General features: G+C 38.1%; 1 protein-coding gene across 1 annotated transcript in view; it reads right to left on the bottom strand.

Annotated features, from left to right (window-relative positions):
• Positions 1-9,350, bottom strand: part of LOC131439651 (proteasome-associated protein ECM29 homolog) — a 28,361-nt gene extending 19,011 nt beyond the window's left edge. Inside the window, exons 1-7 of the mRNA XM_058610939.1 lie at positions 8,984-9,350; positions 8,628-8,872; positions 8,454-8,572; positions 8,020-8,403; positions 7,679-7,942; positions 5,687-7,620; positions 5,438-5,621 (exon numbers count right to left, since the gene is read on the bottom strand). Of these exons, the coding sequence (XP_058466922.1) occupies positions 5,438-5,621; positions 5,687-7,620; positions 7,679-7,942; positions 8,020-8,403; positions 8,454-8,572; positions 8,628-8,872; positions 8,984-9,011 (3,158 nt within the window). The 5' untranslated portion in view covers positions 9,012-9,350. The remainder of the gene's footprint in view (positions 1-5,437; positions 5,622-5,686; positions 7,621-7,678; positions 7,943-8,019; positions 8,404-8,453; positions 8,573-8,627; positions 8,873-8,983) is intronic.
• Between the last annotated feature and the right edge of the window lie 13,224 nt (positions 9,351-22,574).

Here is a 22,574-nt window from a genome sequence, read left to right as displayed (position 1 = left end):
CGGCGGGTTGCCCTCATCGATGGGAGTGGTTCTTCGTGGCGGTGGTGTTGAAATCTGACGTGGAAACGTTTCAAAAGTTGCCGCATCCTTCTGTGGGTCCGCGGTAAACACCCCCAGGCTACGAAGGCCCGGCGGGTGGCCCGCATGTTCATCCACCAGAGTTGTCATGGGCGGCCAATGTTCGAATCGATGTCATTTCAATCCAACTCTCAACAGATGTTCTCGTATGCTGCACATCGCAATCGGTTCAGTAGCCAGTTGTGTTTAGCTCGAGACATGAAATTCAATCGTGTACCATATACATCCAGCCCGGTGGCAAGAATAGGGCGCTCCAGCAAGTGCTATCGTAACAAAACCGAAAATCTTGGTTATGTTAGCAGCTCTGTAGTATAAACCTAGGACAGGACCAGACAACTGGCTTCTTTTTCCAGAAAAATATTTCTCTTATGCCGGTTGCTCCCTGCTGTAAATAATAAATGCCTCGGGATCGCTGTTGCCAGTAGAGATAATTATTCATTCTTAAACTTTCTCCCCTTATAACATGCAATTATTTATCATTTGAAAACACTTAGACAAATGTTATATCGGTCAAAAATACAGCTCTGGATTCATTTTGATCAGATGTTTGTTTTGAAGAAAACGTTTAGTTGAAACAGCTTAATAAAATTTTTCTAAAACACTCAATTTTGGGAAATTAATTTTTGCAGCTTTATTAACTAAAGTATTCAACATATTCTATTTGAGAAAAATAATAACATACAGAAGTATCCAAAGATTCGGTGCTATTCTCAACCAACATAATCAATATTCTCGTCCATATCACACTTCGTGATTTCAGGCTTTCTCTTTGTATCATCCAGTGATTTTTAAATGTACTCGTATACTTTCCGCATTGACAGGACTTAAAAACAAATTGAACTTAAATCCTATTAAAATTAATAATTTTGAAAAGATGGCCCGAAAAATAAAATATCCAATATCAAGCTACATTGTTACCGACGATACTGACAACACTTTTTCTACCACCCTGCAGTAATATTGATTTCAACAACTTGTACTTGCTTATGTCAATTTCAACCAATCACGAGCTGGTCCGAAATTGGTCCTAAAAGTGGATTAACAATTGTCAGGTCCTGTCCTAGGTATAAACATACTCTGTAGTGTAAACATACACCCACCAGTTGTCACTTTTTTCAAACTCGGAATGTGGGTTAGGTACTATCAGACCCTGTAAGCTTGGAGCGTAATCAATCTTCAGTTCAGCAACGCCATCGCACGACATCACATTCAACATATCATGTCAATTGTATGCGTGCGCAGTGTTGCTATTTTGGCGCGAACGAATTTGACATTTCTCTTCCCTTCTTCTATGTACGACATTGGATGCGGACTTGACTGAGGGCGCCATGCCCACCACGCAGCTGGATACCTTGTTAATATGAAGTCTTTGGTACTATGAAATCAAAACTGAGAACCATTAATACCAGCACAATTTTGTTTCAGTGATGCTCTGTATAGGTGAGTGTGTTTGTTTGGTTAGTTTATATCAGCGATGGGTTTCATCAGTTTCACCATCAATTTGCGGAATGCATCATGAGGAAAGCTGATGAATAGAAGAAAATGAACTTCATGAGCGAGTTTTTGCCACTCTTGATTTTGACCATGGATTACCTCACTTCCGGTGAAGCTCTCAACGTGAGAGCACGTTGGTTCGCGGACAGTGCGTTAGAAGTTCGAGTAATTCACGAGAAGGAAAGAAAATGTTTTTGTGCTGATGTGGCCGCGAGATACCATCGGTAGTCAAAAACAATGAAGTCCATGTGACTATAAACGAAACCGATGGATGTATGGTCAATGTAACCTTTCCAACCAAACATAGAAATGAGAATGGTTTACCTTACATACTTGTCCAGTTAAGCATCGCGACTGATAATGTGCATCAAAACCGTCACGGCGGATACGAGAAAGACAAGCAAGCGTGATGAGTTTTCCTCATTGTTTTCAAAAATTTGGAGAAAACTCAATTTTTGATTTATTTAAGGGTTTTGGTACCACTTGGGTACCGGTTTTCTGGTAAGTGCACATAACTATTTTTAATTTCTACGTTTCTCCTACGACTTATTAGTGCTTCAGCAGTTCAACATAAACTGCTGACAGGAATCAGGAATCAGAACAAATTGGCTCAAATGGCACGTTCCCCTTGATATTTGGAGATTTGTGCCTTGCCATCAATTTGTTTTTAGCATCATTTTCCCGATATATAAGAGGGAAGGATTGAAAGGAAATGGTAAGGGTTGAACTAGGAGGATGGGAAAAATTGACGACACAAAAACACATAAAAGCAGAAGTAAATTCTGCACCCCTAAGGGATGCTGAACAATCTGCTGAGGATCACATTTAGTGGAAGCAGAAGGAAATTCTGAACCTCTACGAGGTCCCGAACAGTCTGCTGTTAATAAAACCTCCAACCCCCGAGAGGATTTAGAGATCTTACAAAAGCGACACCATTCTGCACTCCCGGAAGAATGCAGAACGACTCGCAGTATGTACGAGCAGAAGTAAATGCGGTACCCCCCAGAGGATGCCAAACAATCTGCCAAACCCTATTTAAGGTGAATACAGAAGGGATTCATTCACTCCAGGAAGAACGATGAACCCTTCTGACTATAGCTCCTTACCACATTGGGTGAGAAACGAGAGAATATCCTTCAATTTTAGCTCCACATACACAGACTCAACCATGTATGGAGAACCAAAAACCCGGATACGTAGCTGCGTCAATGCGGGACAGTTACATATCAGATGATATGAAGTACCATAATCGCATTCACACAAATCACACGAATAATACTCAGCACGTTGAATAGTAGCCATGTGATAATTGAGTTTGCAATGTCCAGTCAGAGCTCTGACCAGAATACTTCAATGATACTTGGAGAAATGCAGTAGACACTTTGACATTTTCAGATTTAAATCTGGTAGAAATGCTTTTGTCTGAGCGCAAGTTTGCAAGCTGCGCCAGTAGCTGGCATGTTTGGATGCAGCCCAAGAACGTATCTTGTGCTTTATCCAACTAGTTGAAAGTGGTAATGCTGGTTCAGGACCAACGAAATCATTCGTTGCACCAGCTCTAGCCAACTCATCAGCCCATTCATTTCCAGTAATACCAGAATGGCCGGGTACCCATATGAAGTAAACAGCATTTGAAATGCTGAGGTCTTCAATTTGAGTTCGACATGCGATCACTAGATTCGACCGTGAGTCATTCGAACTGAGTGCTTTTAAGGCTGCCTGACTGTCGGAACAAAAATAAATACGTTTACCACAGATCCTCTGCTGAAGTGCCGATTGTACTCCACACAGAATTGCGTAGATTTCTGCTTGGAACACAGTACAGTATCTACCAAGTGAATGAGACTGCTCCAGCCTATTTCACGACAGTAGATACCAGCACCAGCACGACCATTCAACAGAGAACCGTCCGTAAAACAAACTATGTGTTCATCAAGTTGTCGTTCCAGACAACCAGACAATCATTCCTAGAGGATAGCTCACTTTGAATGTTTTAAAAGGAAAACTGCATGTGAGAGTTAGGTCACTAGGAGCGAGTAAATACTCATCCCACGGAACCATTTGAGACCACAAGCGAGTGTGACTGGTAGCATATTCTAATGGGTTACTGTTCCAAAGCCCTGTAACCCTAAGACGGTATGCACAAGATAATGCTTCTTGTTTTAGGAACACATATAGTGGTTTAATGCACAGTAGCGCCTCTAGAGCAGCAGTAGGAGTTGTCGTGAATGCTCCTGTCATCGCCATTAGGACCATCCTTTGGAGATGATTTAGCTTTGACTGAACTGTCGCGACTTCTCCTTTCTGCCACCATACAAGACATCCATATGCTAAAATTGGTCTAACGATAGTTGTGTAGATCCAATGAATATATCTGGGTTTGAGTCCCCATGATTTTCCAAAAGCTCGTCTGCATTGGCCGAAAGCCATGCAAGCTCTTTTAATCCTGAAATCAATGTGAGCAGACCAATTCAGTTTTGAGTCAAGAATAACCCCGACGTATTCAACTTGATCGACCACAGTGACCCCTGAAGCAAAGAACTGCAACGGACGAGCTCCTGTAATTATCCTACGATGAGTGAAAAGCACCATTGATGTTTTGCCCGGATTTACAGATAATCCAAACCTGACAACACCATTGTTCAACAGATCGCAGGGCTTGCTGCATTAAATCAAAGAGAGTGTTAATGCTTATACCGGTCATCAATATATGATAATCGTCGGCAAAACCATAAGTCGGAAATCCAAGGTTATTAAGTTTCCTTAACAAACTATCAGCGACTAGGTTCCATAAAAGTGGGGATAGTACACCACCTTGAGGACACCCACAGACACTCAGCTTTCTAATCTCTGGCCCGCCGAAGCGATGATCAAAGAAGTTGATTGCTAAGCATTGCGTGTATCCAGTAAGGGAAAAACCCAAGATATTCCGTTCACGACTGCAATGTTTAACCTCCTGCAGCCATTCAGCCATCGGCACGGAAATACACCTTGACTTAGGAGTTCCTATTTTTGTGGCCTTTTTCGACATGGAATAGGAAACCAGTGGATCAATTCTTGGTAAAAAATATTTCCGCCGGATGCCACAGGGCTTACCTGTTTGGTGGACTTATACCACCGGTACAGGTGGACCGTAGCGTTATTCTTAGCAGTTGGGAAACCGCTACCGACACTACACGGCTATCTAGGCTGCTCAGAGAGGGAAGTTAACATTGATGGTCAACTTCCATGGATGGCCGAGCAGCCGATACGAGAAAGACAAGCAAGCGTGATGAGTTTTCCTCATTGTTTTCAAAAATTTGGAGAAAACTCAATTTTTGATTTATTTAAGGGTTTTGGTACCACTTGGGTACCGGTTTTCTGGTAAGTGCACATAACTATTTTTAATTTCTACGTTTCTCCTACGACTTATTAGTGCTTCAGCAGTTCAACATAAACTGCTGACACACTGTTGAACCGAAGATGGAACGTAGAAATTATTTTGTGAGTTTTTTATGGTTATCTCACACTGTTGAAAATTTTATATTTTTCACTGATTTTTTTTTTGTTGCGTTTAGTATAACTCAAGATATTCACGAATAAGTTCTACTCATTTTTCCACAGGCCGAATTTTCAAAAGGTTACTCGTAAAAATGCTGCTACTCCTGTCAGTGACAAATTGAGTAACTCCGCATATCCATTACCATCGAATGCACCGTAAGAAATGGTTGAATTTCAAACATTGTATTTCTTTTATACTAGTCCAATTGACAGGGGAGCACCCCAGAACTGTACCTGCTAGCGCCACAGACAACGAGATTTGACGTAGTTCAAATTCTACACAACTTTCTGAGAGAAATTTTAAAACGAGTCCAATTAAACTTACCCCGTTGGAGCCTTCCCTAGCACACCTTCCTCGAAAAGCTTGGTATCCTCTGTCACCTTCTGGACCTGTCGTCTACCGCCAACCAACTGATCCAACAGTAAATTCGACAATTCTTCTTGACTATCATTGTTTGAAATCGAATATACTATTCCTAATCCACGAGAAGCGACATCTTGAACCAGTTCTACAAAGAAATACCAAATTCATATTTAACCGACCTAATCTCATCACGATACAAAATATTGTTACCATTATCCTCGGAGAGTAAATCCGTAAATGCCAGTTGCATAATCTGTCTGTTGTTCTTCACCGGTTTGCGCTTGCTGCAGTTCTTCACTATTGCCAGCAACCAGATGGCACACGCCTGCTTCAAATATGCATGCGGCTCATTCACTTTCCGGACCAACTCAATCAGGAACCAATTGAGCGTCTCATCGCTAACATTACCTTCTGCATCCTGATCGGCTCGTCTCTGTCCACTGGAAAGCCCCTGAATGGTATATACCAAAGCTTGTCCCATGGCAATATGTAATGCAGGATCTTTGGTTAGCTTCAGCATTCCAAGGAAGCTATCAAGCAGCCGTTTGGCGAAAAATTCCTGATCGCCAATGGCAAGATAACCCAAACAATGGGCAACATCTTCGCGGATTTTTGCTTTAGTGTGACCACTTTGCAGGAGTGTTATTAAAGCTTTGAACAAACCAGCTTTCGTGTTTGCATCGTTCTGGTCTGTGTCCATTTTGTCTGTGTCTTCACGAGTAGACTCGGAACTAAGCGGAAGTTTAGAGGTTGAACCAATTAAACTAAGACCTCTTATTGAAGCCGATTGAAGCAGAGATTGCTGGTCGTTCAGCAGAGAGATTAATAGCGAGACCAGATCCTTGAAAATTGACCAGCTTTGTAATTCTGGAGTCAATATTAGCTTGCGATGGATAGCGTTGGCGGCAGCCAGTATAGAACCATGACGATTTTCCAAGGATTTATTTGAAAGGGATAGCAATTCTTTTATTTGAACCTCCAGCTCTTGCTCGTCACTGTTATATGCCAAAAGAACTCCGAACACTTTCGCAATTAACGCTCTAATTGGCTCAGAGATTTCCTTGAGTGAAGATCCCAAAGTATTTAGAAGATCTTTGTTTTCCTTCGCCAGCACTTCCGGGATACTGTTTACCAAATCAAACAGACAGGTCAGTTCGGTAATTCCTTTCCTCACGATAATCAGTTTCCGAATTAGATTGTTGTACTTCCGAACAACTATTTCGTTTTCACTTTCAACAACAAACTTCTTCAGAAATGCTGTCAGTTTGAGAGTTTCCTTATCGTCGTCGGGATGAGTATTGACTCCGGCACTGAACAGCAAACAAATCCGTAGATAGTCCAAAATTTCGATGTATGTGTCAAAATTATAAGCAAGCTTGATTTTCCCGTACCCAGGCCGGTCGATTATCGTCGCAGTTTTTCGTTCGGATTTCATAGCAACATACTCGACCATATCCTTGAAACACGGAAGTACAATACATTTAGGTTCATTAGTAACTGCGAATGGATTTTTCGGCTGCTCCGTTTCCCTCGATTCTTCTTTGTAGTTGTCAAAAGATTGAATCGCAGCATAGTTCAGATGGTCCTTTCTGGAAACTCCGTACAGATAGCTAGTCATCATTTCCTTGAGCTGGGCGCTTTCCCCACAAATAACCAGTAGAAAATACCTCGACGGAACGTAATAATCAGGAAAACACGTAGTCAGAAAAACCGAAGCCACATTCTGAACGATTGTCAACTTGGATTCGGCCTTTTCTCCCAACAGACCCAACAGTAAAATCTGATTAGAATTGGGAACAAATCGACCTCTAGCAGTCATAACGGTATCGTTTTCTCCTTTAGGTAGCACGACATCACCAGCTGGCTTCGGTTGTTTTCGCCAGTCAAAAGCCTGGGCTAAAGCAACCAAAGCATCTCTTATGGGAGTATGCAACTCAACGGGTCCCTGCGAAAGATGGTCGAAATAAGCAGCCACTAGCTGAACATCGTGGTTGACACTCGTGGGACAAACAATTGCTAATTGCGCGAGGGCATTGTAAGCCGCATTCTGAACTTCATTGGATTCCTCTGAAGTTTTCCCAATTAGTTTTGAAATTCCGGTCAGTAATACTTTCGATAATTTGTTGATTAGATCTGGTTGGCCACTGCAACCAAAAAAAATTGTTTCAATACTCGATATTTAAAAAATAATGCGGAACTTACTTTGTAATTAACTTATCCGCAAACTGTAATGCAAGAACTTTGCATTTTTGATTTGTATTCTCTCCGAACAGAGCCTCAAAAATGACCTGGATCCCTTTGGCCGTAATGATCCCATTACCGCGACATTTCAGCAAATGTTGGAATAGCTTTTGTCGCACCCGTGTGTTAACAGGGCTCGTTTTACGATCCGGTATTTTCGACCCGTTTCCCGAAAATAATGTATAAATTGGTGATGACAACTTTGGGTCGGTCCAATCTAGAGAACTACAGAAAAAAATGTTTAATCTTAATCATTCCTGAATCCTACGAATTTTGCAGTTTCTAGTTTTCCAAATACCTACGAGGAAATTTTGTTGAGCTCAACAATAGCCGGTGTTGCTACCGAGAACCTGGTATCCGCAGATGCCACTATCAGATGGGTGAGAATTTCCGGTTCGGGAAAAATTCCACCACACAGCAAACGAACAATGCCTTTCTTCAGCTGTTCCAGTTCCTCGGCTTTCAGTTGTTCACTAGTTACCCTTTTAAAGGTATAAGTGCTCATTCCCGAGGGAACTTCACCATCTTGAATCGTTCCGTACGGAAGAAGCAGAACATCCATGAGAATAGAAAGAAATTGCTGCTTGGTGTGTGGTTTCCCCGATAGACCCAACAGCTCCGAGCGTTTCTCCGGATTCTCTGGAATTTTGATGTCTCCCAATAGCGGCAGAACCAACATCAATATTCTGTAAAGAGCAATGCTTATTTAAATATATCAAACATTTGGAAACATTACTTGTCTTGATGAGGCTCCGGTTTACCCTCCAAACAGTTCATGAGTAACGGAGCCATTTCAGTCTGTTCCTCGATTGATAAACGCGGAAAGCCCATTGTGATATAAATAATGGCAAAATTCTGAAAATGGAAAATATTACCAAGACTCCACTTGACGGACATAACTGAATCTTACTATCAAAAATGACGAACTAGACTGCTGATAGTGCTGTAGTAGCGGGCCAAGTGGAATCTGAATCTGATTCCGGGATTTCAGCCGCTTGTTTATATGCGTTAGTATCTCCATCACCTTTTTGCGAACTCCTTCGTGCGGTGACGTAATCTTGATCAGAACCGGTGTCAAAAACTTAGTCACCGTATTCTGCAGTTGTTCATCCGTATCGGCACAGCCAAGACGAAGCAAAACACGCTCGAGTAGCTCTAGGAAAAGTAGTGGCATGGACATCAAGTTCATCATTATTTCCAGCAAAATGCATCGTCATTCAACAGGATAAAATTTCAAATAGTATAAACAAAACGAGCGAAACTCACCCAATTCTTCAACATGATTGGAAGCCATATTGATGAACCTACAATGAAAACTTGTTTTGGATCGTAATTGCGTAGAAAACTTGGAAATTTAACAAAAAGATATTTCTGCTCTACCAAATCGTGCAAAATATTTGGGTCAAAACGTCAAAACAGTTTGGTGCGTTCTATAATACAAGGAAGGGTGCCGGTCGAAAAAGGGGCAGAGGTTTCAAAACGTACACTGAGAAAAAAAACTATATTAACCGTAACCTGTTTTTCATTGTCATTTTAACTATACGTTTGAATAGTAGCAACAATCATGACATAAGACTATTCCCCACTATTGTATAAATTACTAGACAACAAAGAATACGACTTGACTAAACTATTTGTAATCATGACTTTTCTGGCATGGTCATCCTGAAAATAGTAGTCATCTCAAATATAAGAACAAATAGGGTAACAGAGGTATTTTGGCCCACTTTAGGAGCGAATTTATTTTGGCCCTCTTTGTAAAAAATATTCAACAAATGTTGCTATATCTTTGAAAAATCCTTCCGCAATAGGTAATTTAATGTTATTAGCTTCAAACTGATGCAACATGGGTTACCTAAGATCGATTGAATCCATAAAGTTTGTTAGGCGGGCCAAAATATATGAACTGGCCAAAATATCTCTGTTACCCTAGTTAAAATCACAATTTCTAGTAAGGTGAAGTTGCTCTCGAGCCTTGATATATATGAGAAGCGAAATAGTTGCCAGCTACCATGTATAATGATGTTACCATAAATAGATACATGGTTTAAAAGATGATTATAAAATTTGAAAACACTATTCATGTAGTCCATATCAACAGAATTTATGTAGAAATCGCATTATTGTATAGTGTTTTTTAACCGACTATGTATTTCATTTGTGCTGACTATACAAATTATCAATAAACGGGTGTGCTTTGTTGTTATCACATAAAATTACAATATAGCAGAAAATTCCGCACGTGGGTAACACATCAGTGATTGATTTAAAAAAAATTATATTGTGTAATTTGGTAGGTCATGTAGTTTGTAGCCTTGCTAGTATCCGTCGTTGAAATTCAACTTTTCAACAATTTTGCCGGCAGCGGCTATGTTTTCCAGCGAAATCGACACGGTCATATACGGTTCAGTATTCATTATCGGTTGCTGTAGAAACAACATCAGCGATTGATAAAAACGACGAATATCATCCGATTCCCGGAATTAAATCGCTTGAATCCGACTGAAAACATAACAATATATCTCAGGTGGGTATCGAGGTTTACATCTGGACTTAGCTAATAATTTCTTTCATGCTGCCCATTCCTGCTTCAGGAAAAACTCCACCGGACAGAGCCTTGGATCAACTGCTACTACAAAGCTATGCTTCTCCGTGTCTACGCTGCTAATCAATATTTCACCAGGCATATCAACATTAGATTTGATGCGAAAATAAAATAGAATTCAATGAAACTATTTTGTTGTTCTTGTTCTAGAATTTAAATTCATAAAACTTTTCAACATTAGCTCATGTTTTGCTGATCATCAGCATTGTTGAATCAACCACCGCTTTTATTTTCGAAATAACTAAAAGTGAAATGTCGAAAATACCATGGCTCTGGTATGGCAAAAACTACAATGTAAAAAAAGATTCGGTCGGCCATAGCCATTTATAGTAAACATTAACTTTTGACTATTGTTGAAATCATCTGATTTAATAGTTGGTTGAAAACCACTATACTCGCATGGTCAAGTTGACCCTATATATATATATATATATATATATATATATATATATATATATATATATATATATATATATATATATATATATATATATATATATATATATATATATATATATATATATATATATATATATATATATATATATATATATATATAGTAACTGTTACCATAACATTTTTCTAAGTGTAGTATTTGACTGTGATCGGGCAGTCATCGGACAATTCTGCATCCTTTGCATAAGCCGCATCAACCATTTGTTAAATTCAGGAATTATTATTTATAAAGCTTCTATTTACCAATATTAATCGCATTGTGCATATTTCATTAAGTGTTACCGAACTTGTAGGTAACAACGAGCTATAGAATTCGTCGAAAGCAAACGTTCGCTCATAAATTTCACCCTCAATAGCACCATTGCTGGAATGAACAGTGATGCCAAGGTGGCAGAAACCCAAAAAATAAATTTATTTTTTTCCTGCACTGTATTAATTTTTTTGAATTCTCAGATAAGTGAAGGATTACAGTTTAAAGTATAAATATTTTTGAATAAGAAATAATCTCTCCATGTCCTCTCAAAGATAGGGTATTGTAAACTTTCTTTTCATCCTTCCATATAAAATATCTGGCGCAATGACGATGTTTTGCAATTAGAGTTCTATATAGGTAGGAAATGGCTGCCATTGTTCAATAGTATTTGATTTTATAGCATTTTTTCTCTACTTTTCAGAAACTACTATGCGATTCTGCACATTTCTGCACCTTAAAGGTTATTTTCAATAGTTTGCGGAGTCGACAATAAAAGTCACAGATACAAGGGCTTTTGTAACTGAAGATAAGCCCATCTGGAGAAAATTGATATTTTCAAGATATAAGGAAGTTTTTTTTTCTCTGTGTATACATTTTCCACAAGGGTTAAATCATTATTTGAAACTTTAGTTAAAGCTCTTAATCAATCACGAAATAAATAATAATACACAAGTTAATTTATTTAAAAAAGTCGTCATTTTCCAGTCCATAGCAAACGGTGCATCATGTCACTTTTAGGTGGATCGAATATGTTTTCATACGTTATCAAGATGGAATTATATTCAGAGACCTCAAATTATTAATAAAACGTTTATTGACATATTTATGGTTTTTGCCAACTTTTGTATGGAGAGGCATCACTGTGGAATGGAGAAATGAGCCGCGACCCAGACTATAGTGATGTGATAATTATTATTAAAAATGTCTTTCAGTTACTGCCTTATTTTACCCAATAAAAACTAGTCATTCTTGCTAGCAATGTTTGATTGAATGGCTTTAATTGCGCACAGACTATCTGAAGAGGAAATAATGGTTTAGAGATAATGTGACGATTACACTGAAGCTATAATGAACTGCTGCTAGCTCTGCTATATAAAGAGAAGCAGGTTCTTGAAACCTATATGAGGCCGAAACATTATTGTTGAACATACCAAACCCAGTAGTCTCTTCAATTCGTGATCCGTCCTTGTAAAACATTTTCTCAGAGTCAATATGCCTGAACTTACTTGAAAAATATTTTTGGGATTTCCATCGAGCGTAGGTGATCCGGGATTCCACGCACATCGAACTGCATGGATGTGTCCTAAAATAAAGTTCAGTCAGGAACATTTGGAAGGCTCTTTAGTCTTTGTTGGCATTTTGTTATCAGATACCAAATGTGTCCTCCTCACGTGCATTTGGAATCAAACCACACCCCGAGGTATTTGAAAGTCGAAACCTATTGGATCGTTTTTCCCATCATATGAACTGAAGCTGCGCGGGATAATGCTTTCTTGTAAGGACGACCAGCTCTGTTTTCTCCGTAGAGAATTCGATACCCAGATGAACAGCCCAAACAGACAAGTTGTCTAGAGTATCTTGCAATGTTTTTTCCAGGTTAACAGCTTTGGGTCCAGTAACTGAAACTACGTCAAGTGTCTTACTGTGCATGGGGTTACTATACAGCTGTCAATGACGTTCACAAAAATACATGCGCTTCTCTGACAAAAGGTTGTGCAAATAATTATTTATAACCGCTGAAAGTCCATATTGGTGGAGCTTGTCTGAAAGAACATCAATGGAAACTGAATCAAATGCTCCTTTTATGTCCAAAAATACAGATGCCATTTGTTGTTTTTGAGCGAAGGCATTTTGTATGTCAGACGAAAGCAATGCAAGGCAATCATTCGTCCCTTTATTTCTCCGGAAACAAAACTGTGTTCCAAAGAGTGCTCTAGACAAACCTTCGACAAAATGTCTAGAATAGTCACATTTCTTGGCCCAAAGTATGCTCTTGTACTTGGTTTCTAAAACCAAAAATTTTTCAAAATTCTGAGGAGTTCCCCCTCCTTGTTTTAAAAACGTCTTGTAAGCATTTTGTTTCGCGCGTTTAGCATCTGAGCATTCTTTGTCCCACCAAGGGTGGATGAGGGAGCAATTCGAAGCCCAATTCGTTCAATTTCAGCATGGTTTTCATCGACTTGTGACACGGTGCATTGTCTTGATGAAACAAAACTTTTTTCTTCTTCAAATGATGCCGTTTTTTTTTAAATTTCGTCCTTCAAACGCTCCTATATAATAGTCACTGTTGATGGTTTTTTCCTTTTCAAGGTAGTCGATGAAAATTATACCATGCGAATCCCAAAATACAGACGCCATAACCTTACCGGCCGATTGTTGAGTCTTTCCACGCTTTGGGTTCGGTTCATCGCGTGCAGTCCACTCAACTGACTGTCGATTGGACTCCGGAGTAAAGTGATGGAGCCATGTTTCATCCATTGTTATATATCGACGAAAACAATCGGTTTTATTACGATATAACAGCTCCAAACACTGCTCAGAATCATCAATTCGTTGTTGTTTTTGATCGATTGTGGGCTCACGCGGCACCCATTTTGCACAAAGCGTTCTCATATCCAAATATTCGTGAATATCTCCAACACGTTCCTTTGATATCTTTAGGGTGTCAGCTATCTCGATCAACTTCACTTTACGGTCATTGAAAATCATTTTGTGGATTTTTTCACGTTTTCATCGGTAACAGCCTCTTTTGGACGTCCACTGCGTTCATCGTCTTCGGTGCTCATATGACCAGTACGAAATTTTGCAAACCACTTACGAATTGTTGCTTCGCCCGGTGCAGAGTCTGGATAACACTCATCAAGCCATTTGGTATCGGCGGCACATTTTTTCATCATAAAGTAGTGTTTCATCAACACACGAAATTCCTTTTTTCCATTTTTTTCACAATAACAAAATATCTCACAAACTAATAATCAGACAGCTGTCAAATTTATACACGTATCTTTTGAAGGTTGGTACTAACTAAAAATGGTATGGATTTAATTCTAGTGGGGCCCTCTCATAGAAACGATACGAACTTTTCAGCCGATATGTTAGAGACCTTCTATTAGTCGTCGGATTTGGTTTGGGCTTGTTCTGCGGCCTCCAGAATAAAACAAACGAGCAAGTCATATCCTTCAAGTGGGGGAGTTCTTCCTTTGAATTTAAGACACTTGAAATATTACTTTGGTATTTAATCCAGTTAATATTGATGGCGCTCACCACACGATTATGATGAGGCTCATCTGAACCCTACGTGTTTATATTGTACGTAAATATGAAGTCTGGGACGGCTTCCAACTTAAGCCTGAGACGGCTTTTGTGCAGATTGGGGCACTGCGTACACTTCGAATACATTAAGCCATGGCACGGCTTTCGCACGGATGGGGACACCGCGGAACACTTCGGATGTGATGTAATAAACTGGTACGCGTTTATTCTTGATTAACTGACTAATATATTTTAACGAACTAGGACAATACTTGGACGGCATCGAATTACGACTACGACAATCACGACGAATATAACGTAAAATTAATGTACTATCAAAGTACCGTAGTACTGTAGTACCGTAATACCACAGTACCGTAATACCGTAATAAAACAGTATCGTAATACCGTAATAGAACTGATCTGCGCTGCCCTTATATAGTCTGCGTACATTATTATATGAACAAAGTTTGTCTCTACCGGAAAGCATATTGCGTAGAATATGCCGGAAAGCCTATATCGCAGACGAATGTAATCGCAAACTCTCTGAACTACTAATAAAACTGATCGAATAATAACGTTGATCGATTTCTACTTCACGTACAGTTAAGCTCACTTAACTTGTCTTCTGACATATGCAATTGTGCATCAACAAATATTTTTTGTCAAATCATGAGGAATATTAACTGAATTAGTAATGCCTTTGTTACTGCTAATTGAGATGATGATTGGTAAATGATCGCTACCGTGTGAATCTGGAAATGTTTTCCAGGTGCAATCTAGTCAAATTGAAGTCGAGCAAAGAGATAAATCTAATGCACTTGGACTTGCAGGAGGTATATGAATCCGTGTCATGCTACCCATATGTAATACTGTCATGTTAAAATTGACGCAAATATTATATATCAAAGATGATCTGTTATCATTGTAAACGGAACCTCACATAATTCCGTGCGAATTGAAATCTCCCAGAATCAATCGTGGAGCAGGGAGGGCTTCAATCATTTCATTTTGCTGTCGCTGTCCTACTTATGCTCTTAGAGGAATATAAACCGAATGCCTTTTCCTTTAATGTTTATTTGACAAGCAACAACCTCTATACTAGAAGTCGAAGGAATGTTTAATCTATAAAAGGAATAGCATTTTTTTAATTTTTAAAAGCTCTCCACCATACAAAGAGTCTCTATCGAGACGTATAAAGTTAAAGTCAATAAAATTTAAAACTATGTTTGATTTAAGCCATGTTTCGCACAAAGCAAATACATGACATTTTCGACTATGCAATAAAACTTTGAATGAATCAATTTTATGCATGATGCTTCGACAATTCCACTGCAGGTCAGTGGTTGAATCATTTGCGGCGGATGATAATCTATTTACGATCATGAGAGACAATAATAATTGACAAAAACTTGGAATCATTACTTCTAAAGCATAATAAACATCCCTACATTCGATCGAAACACAAAATGAATTTATTATAGAAATACGGAATAGGGGTGAAAGTTACATATCTTACGACACACAAAAAAGCTCCGTTAATTACACAAACATTTTCCAGTTTGATGGGTAATCAACTCGAGGTATGTATTTAACCTAAAAATGAAAACAGTATTATAATTGATTGGAAATGGTTTTATTGTTTTTAGAAATATTCCCCTAAATGATCAATCAGTCTCATGTCAATTTGCCAATTCCTAGTCCCAGAAAGTCGATTTTTCGAATTTATGTCTCTTCGGGACAACACCTGATATCGACGTTTCAGAAATTTGATGATTATCCAAGATAGAATCGAATAAATCGATAGTTTTTCTCAAAATGTGTAATTCGAAGATTGATGATCGACACGAGTGGTACGATCTTTCGAAAGTCCGTACAGCTTTTCTGTTTCGCTGACGACGTTGATATTGTGAGCTGTATCTTTGAGAAAATGATGGAAACATACTTCGGGGCCGAAATTAAGCATATTGGGCTGACTATAATTGCGTCGAAAACAAAATACATGACAGAACTACGCCTCCCACCACAAATATTGATAGACGGTGACGATATCGAGGTGGTTTACGAGCCGATAATGATACAAGCAGATAAATTCAGTGGTGTATTTCAGCAGGAAATCGGGCGTACCTTGGTGTCGGAAAAAACCCTGACCGGTAACGAGCATGACATGCTTTTCACAAGATCATCGGGCTTTTATAAATTGTTTACAGAAACTTAAACCAATTTTTTGTTTCAATCATAAATTTGATAATCTTGCAGTTCATTAGCAATAGACTTTTTAACGCAATGCTGAACTGATGCAAAAAAAACTTCGGTGGCGTCAACATTCTCACATATAAAGTAGCAAGTGCGATAATAAAATTACCATGATACATAGTCTGCCATCGGTATGTGCATTGACTGACTGACTAGGTTTGCAAGGATTACCGCAAACCCTCATACCATGCCTTGAGTTTTGTAAACTGTAATGTTCTGAGCATATAAAAGAGATTACCAATTTGTGTGTGTATGTGAGTGTTTGAAATAGAACCATTCTAGAGGATGCCGGAGAAAAGAGAGGTAGCATGCGTACAAAAACTGCAACACTACACGCGCCAACCAGTAACGACCATGCGCTTCCATTTGTGTAAGGTCCCAGGTCCGCAGTGTGCTTCGTTTTAATTTTGCACCACCGTTGCAGAGCTATATTTCTTACTTTGTTGAATAAAGCTGACTAATGTGAATGTCCAATGTCACGATGTAAGAACAAAGTAGTTACAACTGTTTAATTTCTTTTGATTGATAACAATTTTCTTTCTTGTAGTAAGCATCACTCGACCGGAAAATGAGGCATTTGCTTTTCTGAACGGCGAAAGAAGCTTAAAATTAAATTATGCCAGATCATTTTTTCTGCCCACAGAAGTCATACCAAAATTACAAAGTAGAATGTCATTCAAACATGTTGAAACTACGGCAATCTTTTTCCGGACCCCATTTCAATTGCCCGTCACGTTGGTTGATAAAAGTACATGAACTTTTTTTAACGACCAAAAACACGTCCGCTTTCGACGCAGAAACGGGTCTTTTTGTAAAACTTATATTATCGACAAAGAGGTCAGGATATTCAACAAGTTGGTGTCGTGCCCTACCTTTCAGTTGATCCAGAATGTTATCTTCGAAATCAACTCTACGGTAACATTGGCAGCAGCGGACATTATGACTTTGCTGTATATACTCCTATATTCAATGCACTGATCATGAACCCACCGGTCGAAACATAAAAATCATTGCGTCAATGACTGTGTCAGCCAACCCCACTGCGGACTGTTGGTTTTCTCTTCAGTTCTTTGTGTTCATGTGATACATAGTTGTTGTCACATGTGACGAACCACCCGTCCAAAAGTGCCCTATGCAGTGAACTGTGAAGTGAACACGACGACAGCGGCAGCCACGCGCTCCGGACCTTCATGCGCATGACGGTCGCAGCATAGCGTAAGATCTGTATTCTTGCGAGAGGGAGAGTCGATTCCATTAGTATCGAATCGGGTCGGTTCTGGTTATGATACTCATAATGATGATGATAATAATAATACCGATGATTGTTCTCTCCAAGAATAGCATCATAGCTCCTTTGAACCGTAGCATACTTTGTGGAGAGGACATTTATTCGCCTCACTTTTTTCTTCTGGGAGCGAAACAGTGCTTGGTTGGCCGCTCTTTAGACTGCATATCTGCACACATGAAACCACATCTGCGACAACGCGGAACAGTTCGCTATGGAAATGGCCAACATTCCTAGCACAGATATCATTAAAGCAGAATTCGCAATCAAAAAACCCGCATACCATCATTCTGCCAGCCCCAACGACGACAAACAATGCGACGACGACGAAGATGACGACCACGACGACAACGCATCGGGTTCTGTTGTACCTCCAGCAGAACTCCTGGCCCGGATATAAACGTGCTAGACAGACTTTGCACAAACACAGCCCACAGGACAGCGCCTATCGCTGCTGTCATGGCCGTAGCCGTATTGCGTCTTTTCTCGAACCAAACCTGACGCTTTACACAAGAAACAGAATATTTGCGGAGCATTTGCAGATGATTTCGGGTAAAGGACCGTAAAGCTTTTTGGCATCGAGCCCCCTTCGCTGAACGATGACAACAACGGTGGGAATGCAGATTGCTTTTACTGGTGCAACGTTTGAATGATGCCGAAGTGTTATGCTTTCATTCGATTTAGATGCGAAATCACCAGTCGAAACCAAACATCTGATAACAAAAAAATTTCACGTGTACATGCACTAGTTGGGGTGGTTCCTGTGTTTAATCCGAATCCGACTTCCGGTTCCGTTTTTTTCGGGTGATGAGTATTTAAAATCTCAAACCGTCGTATAGAACAAAGGTGCAAATCACGTAAAATTGGAATAAATTGCGCTCCAAACTATTTTACTTAGTAGGTTATGTCAGTTACTAGTCATACGAACCGACAAAAATAATTTTCAAGGGGAACAAGGAGATTTTCAGAGAACGGATTACGCTTTGCGCCTAATTCGTATTACTGTTGATTTTAATAACAACAGTTCTAAAATAACTAATAACTAGTTGTAATTCAAAATTCACTTTGCTGAAAAAAACTCGTGTTTTAAGAGAATGTATTTAGTTGGCGAATATCTTAGGCACGAAGAAAACAAAAATGAAATTTTACGTGCAACAGAGAAGTGAGTTTCGAATGTGGTCGTCAAATGGTGAGATAACTCCTCACAAGTCCCTATCTCATGCCTCCCCGAGCGTCTACGATGACATTTGGTCAATAGAACGGCATCGACTGGGTCCAATCGCCTTCTACGTTAGTAGCAGAATGAGAGGGTGCGAAATTGAAGCGCATCCTAAAGTGCAGTGTTTATCATAGTATATTACAACATATAATTCTGTTGTTTATTACATCATGTATTATTATTATTATTATTATTAGTATTATTATTATTATTATTATTATTATTATTATTATTATTATTTTTATTATTATTATTATTATTATTATTATTTTCATTATTATTATTATCATTATTATTAATATTATTATTACTATTATTATTATTATTAGAAGAACGTAACTTACACTGCGACATTAACTGTTATATTGTATCATAGCATATTATTTCATATATTATCGTCTTACACTATTTTATTTTATTATATACACTCAGAAAAATCCTCACTTCAATGTTACGTGAAAACGTATGTGATTTTTATCCATAGAACTTTTCTTGTAATAGTTATGTGAAGTGAAGATAGCACAGAATGAACTTATGAACTCTTAGTCCACATTTGTATCACGTAATATCTACGTCACTTTTTTCGTAGATTTTATAGAATACTTTTGTGAAATTTATACAAAGTTCATTTTAATTGTGCTGTAAAATTTATTTCATCTGAACTTACTTTTTACCAGAATTTTACTTAATAGTTACATTATTTTCATGTAATTGTTACTATAACGTTCTATATTGAATCTTAATAATGTATATTGGTATTAAAAATTAATAGATTACATAGTCTGTTGGACATAACATTGCGATAAATTTTTATCGCACGCAGATATTCTGAAAATTTTATGTTTAAATTCGTTTCTGTTGAATCACTTGCGAAAAATATGAAAAATATAGAATGCATTGTTCTAAATCTTTTCTCCGGAGCAGCTAAACTGAAGCAAACATTGTCCCCTTTAAGGAATGCATTAAGCTGGAACTAGTAGTTCAAGATGTGATTGATGTGCTGGAACACAATCTAGAGGTTTTGCTTTTTGAACTCCGCTGTAGAAAAAAACAAAATTGAATTGTGTTTCAGTTTCGTATTTTTGGAGCACAGAATTCGCGTAATGTCAATTGGTCATGCAAATAAGTTGTTGAGGATTGGGTTCGCAGAACCATTTAGTAATAAATTATACTTCTGCTTGGTACTAATATTAGATCTGAAAGTATAATAAAAATTAGCTAGACTTCATAACTGTCGATAAAATCAATGAGCAATTATTTACCCTAAAATCACTGTGATAAATACCATAGAAAGGTCAAAAGGGTTTGGCCTATGTTGTTTGTTCTAGGTTTTTCAACTGACGCCATATTGCGAGCACAAAATGAACATGACAAAATGAATTCAAGTAAGTGTGTGAAACATAAAATATATGTTACAACAGCAATAATTCTGACATATGCTTCATTTCATATTCAATCATGATCCGCTGGTTGTTAAGAAGATCACGTAAACTCCGGTGACGAAGCCATTTTTGGAATCTACATGTTTTTTCACATAAGGTTAACGTGTGGATTTTTTTGAGTGTATGTTACTATGTTGTATGTATTGGGTCTGCACAGTTCAATAGATAGAAATAAGCATTTGAGCTTAACTAACGGATTGTCTTTATTCTGTCCACACACGAGGTTTACATTTATACATTGATATTGAAAATGAAAAAAAGGAAATGGTCGCAAAGGCAACTTGCGAAAAATAAAATAAAAGAACATCAAGCAAGAATCAAATGATGAGGGGTAAGACTGTCGTTGTTCATTTCAATAGTATGGTATTATACTGCATTGCATTATATCATATTATATTATTATATAATTCTTTTTTCTATATTATATTGTTTTTTATTATTATTTTCATTATTATATTTATATTTATTATTAATAATTTGTCATCAATAATAATAACATATATTATTTTTATAGATGTGGATATTATTATTGTTATTAGAAGAGAAATATTCTACTTCCTGCAGTTTTGCGGAGATAGAAGAGCATAACGGACACTCTACATTAACTGTTATTTTATATATTGTTTTATAATATATTATATTATATTGTATGACATTGTATTATATTATATTAAATTAAAATATATTATATTATATTATGTTATATTATATTATTTTGTAATCTATTATATCATTTTATGTTATATAATTTCATTACACTATGTTTTATTGTATTTATTAATATAAAACATTTTGCACGGGGCCTTAAAGGAGAGGGAGCATCAGGGCATCGGACGAATTGATGACTGGACGAGGGATTGTGGATAGCCAGCCCAAGTCACTTGAAGGAAACTTGTTTCCTTCTGAAGGTTTGAAATGAGTCTGACGCGCCCTTCTCAAACAAACCATCAGGCGGGTTCAAGCATGTATAGCGATATGCTTCATCCATGCACTGGATATTATGATTGGAAGAGCATCTTTTATTCCCGCGGAATTCGAGTAAGTGACTCTACTTACATATCCGCCCAACCCTTTTTGTTCGCTTTTCGGTAACAGCTATAGTAAGAAGGTGAATGGATGAGTCATATCGGGGCTACTGTAAGTCTACCCGCATCCACTGGCAAGTCCTTGAACTGATGGTGGCTTCACTTCACATCACATCACATCACATCACAACAGTGAAGTGAGTTTCGAATGTTGCACTATGATGTTGTATGTCAAACGTCGTTATATCTTCCAACTCGTTATATCTTCCAACCTATATTGCAGTTGATTGTAGTTTTCTTCAGCTGAAGGTTATATTGAAACAAGAAGGAAGGTAAATTTATATTTGATCGAAACACTGTTTTCGATCAAATAAGAACCTCCACAGGCTACGTAGAATTATCGTAGTGGGTGGTTGTTTTTATCTGTTGCTTCTTGTTATTCCATTGTATGTTTCGCTCGGGATACGCCGTCCGTAGTACTACTTGTACTCGGTTTTTGCTTTCTGAGTGCTCAAAGTTTTCAGTGAAAGAGTCGATTTTACTGAGTTAAATGAAGAAAACTGTAATTTAGAAGAAAAATAGTTACGTTGATAACAGGTTGTTTCGGTTATATCTTTTCCGTAAATACAGCACGGAAAGTCACTATCGTATTTCTGCCCTGTCAAAGACAACAGCGAGTACAAATTTTTTCTCGATAGTAGTGTGCAATCTAGTGGCTAATAGCCAGTGATAACGATTTTTCCGTGATCATGGGTCATATAACTGCAGATTGCAGAATCTAATTTTAGTTGTTATAACCAAATAGAAATTAGACAGTTCTTCAATATCAACATCCACCGACAAAATCGGTAGTCTTCAATATCGATTGTATTCAAGACCGATTCCGTCGTGTATCGTCGACTGTTTTTATTCAACTACTCTCGTCGTGTGGTTTTTTATTCCAATAAATCGGATACCAACGAGAGTAGATTAATTCGACTATTCATCAAAAGGGATGGAATCCATTATGACCGTGCAGTCGGTTAGTCCTTGATTTCGACTCCCCATCATACACTCCTCTAAAA

This window comes from Malaya genurostris, chromosome 3, assembly GCF_030247185.1.
Source record: "Malaya genurostris strain Urasoe2022 chromosome 3, Malgen_1.1, whole genome shotgun sequence".
NCBI classification, from domain to species: Eukaryota; Metazoa; Arthropoda; class Insecta; order Diptera; family Culicidae; genus Malaya; species Malaya genurostris.
The sequence above is the reverse complement of the archived record's forward strand: the minus strand, read 5'-3'. Positions and strand labels throughout refer to the sequence as shown.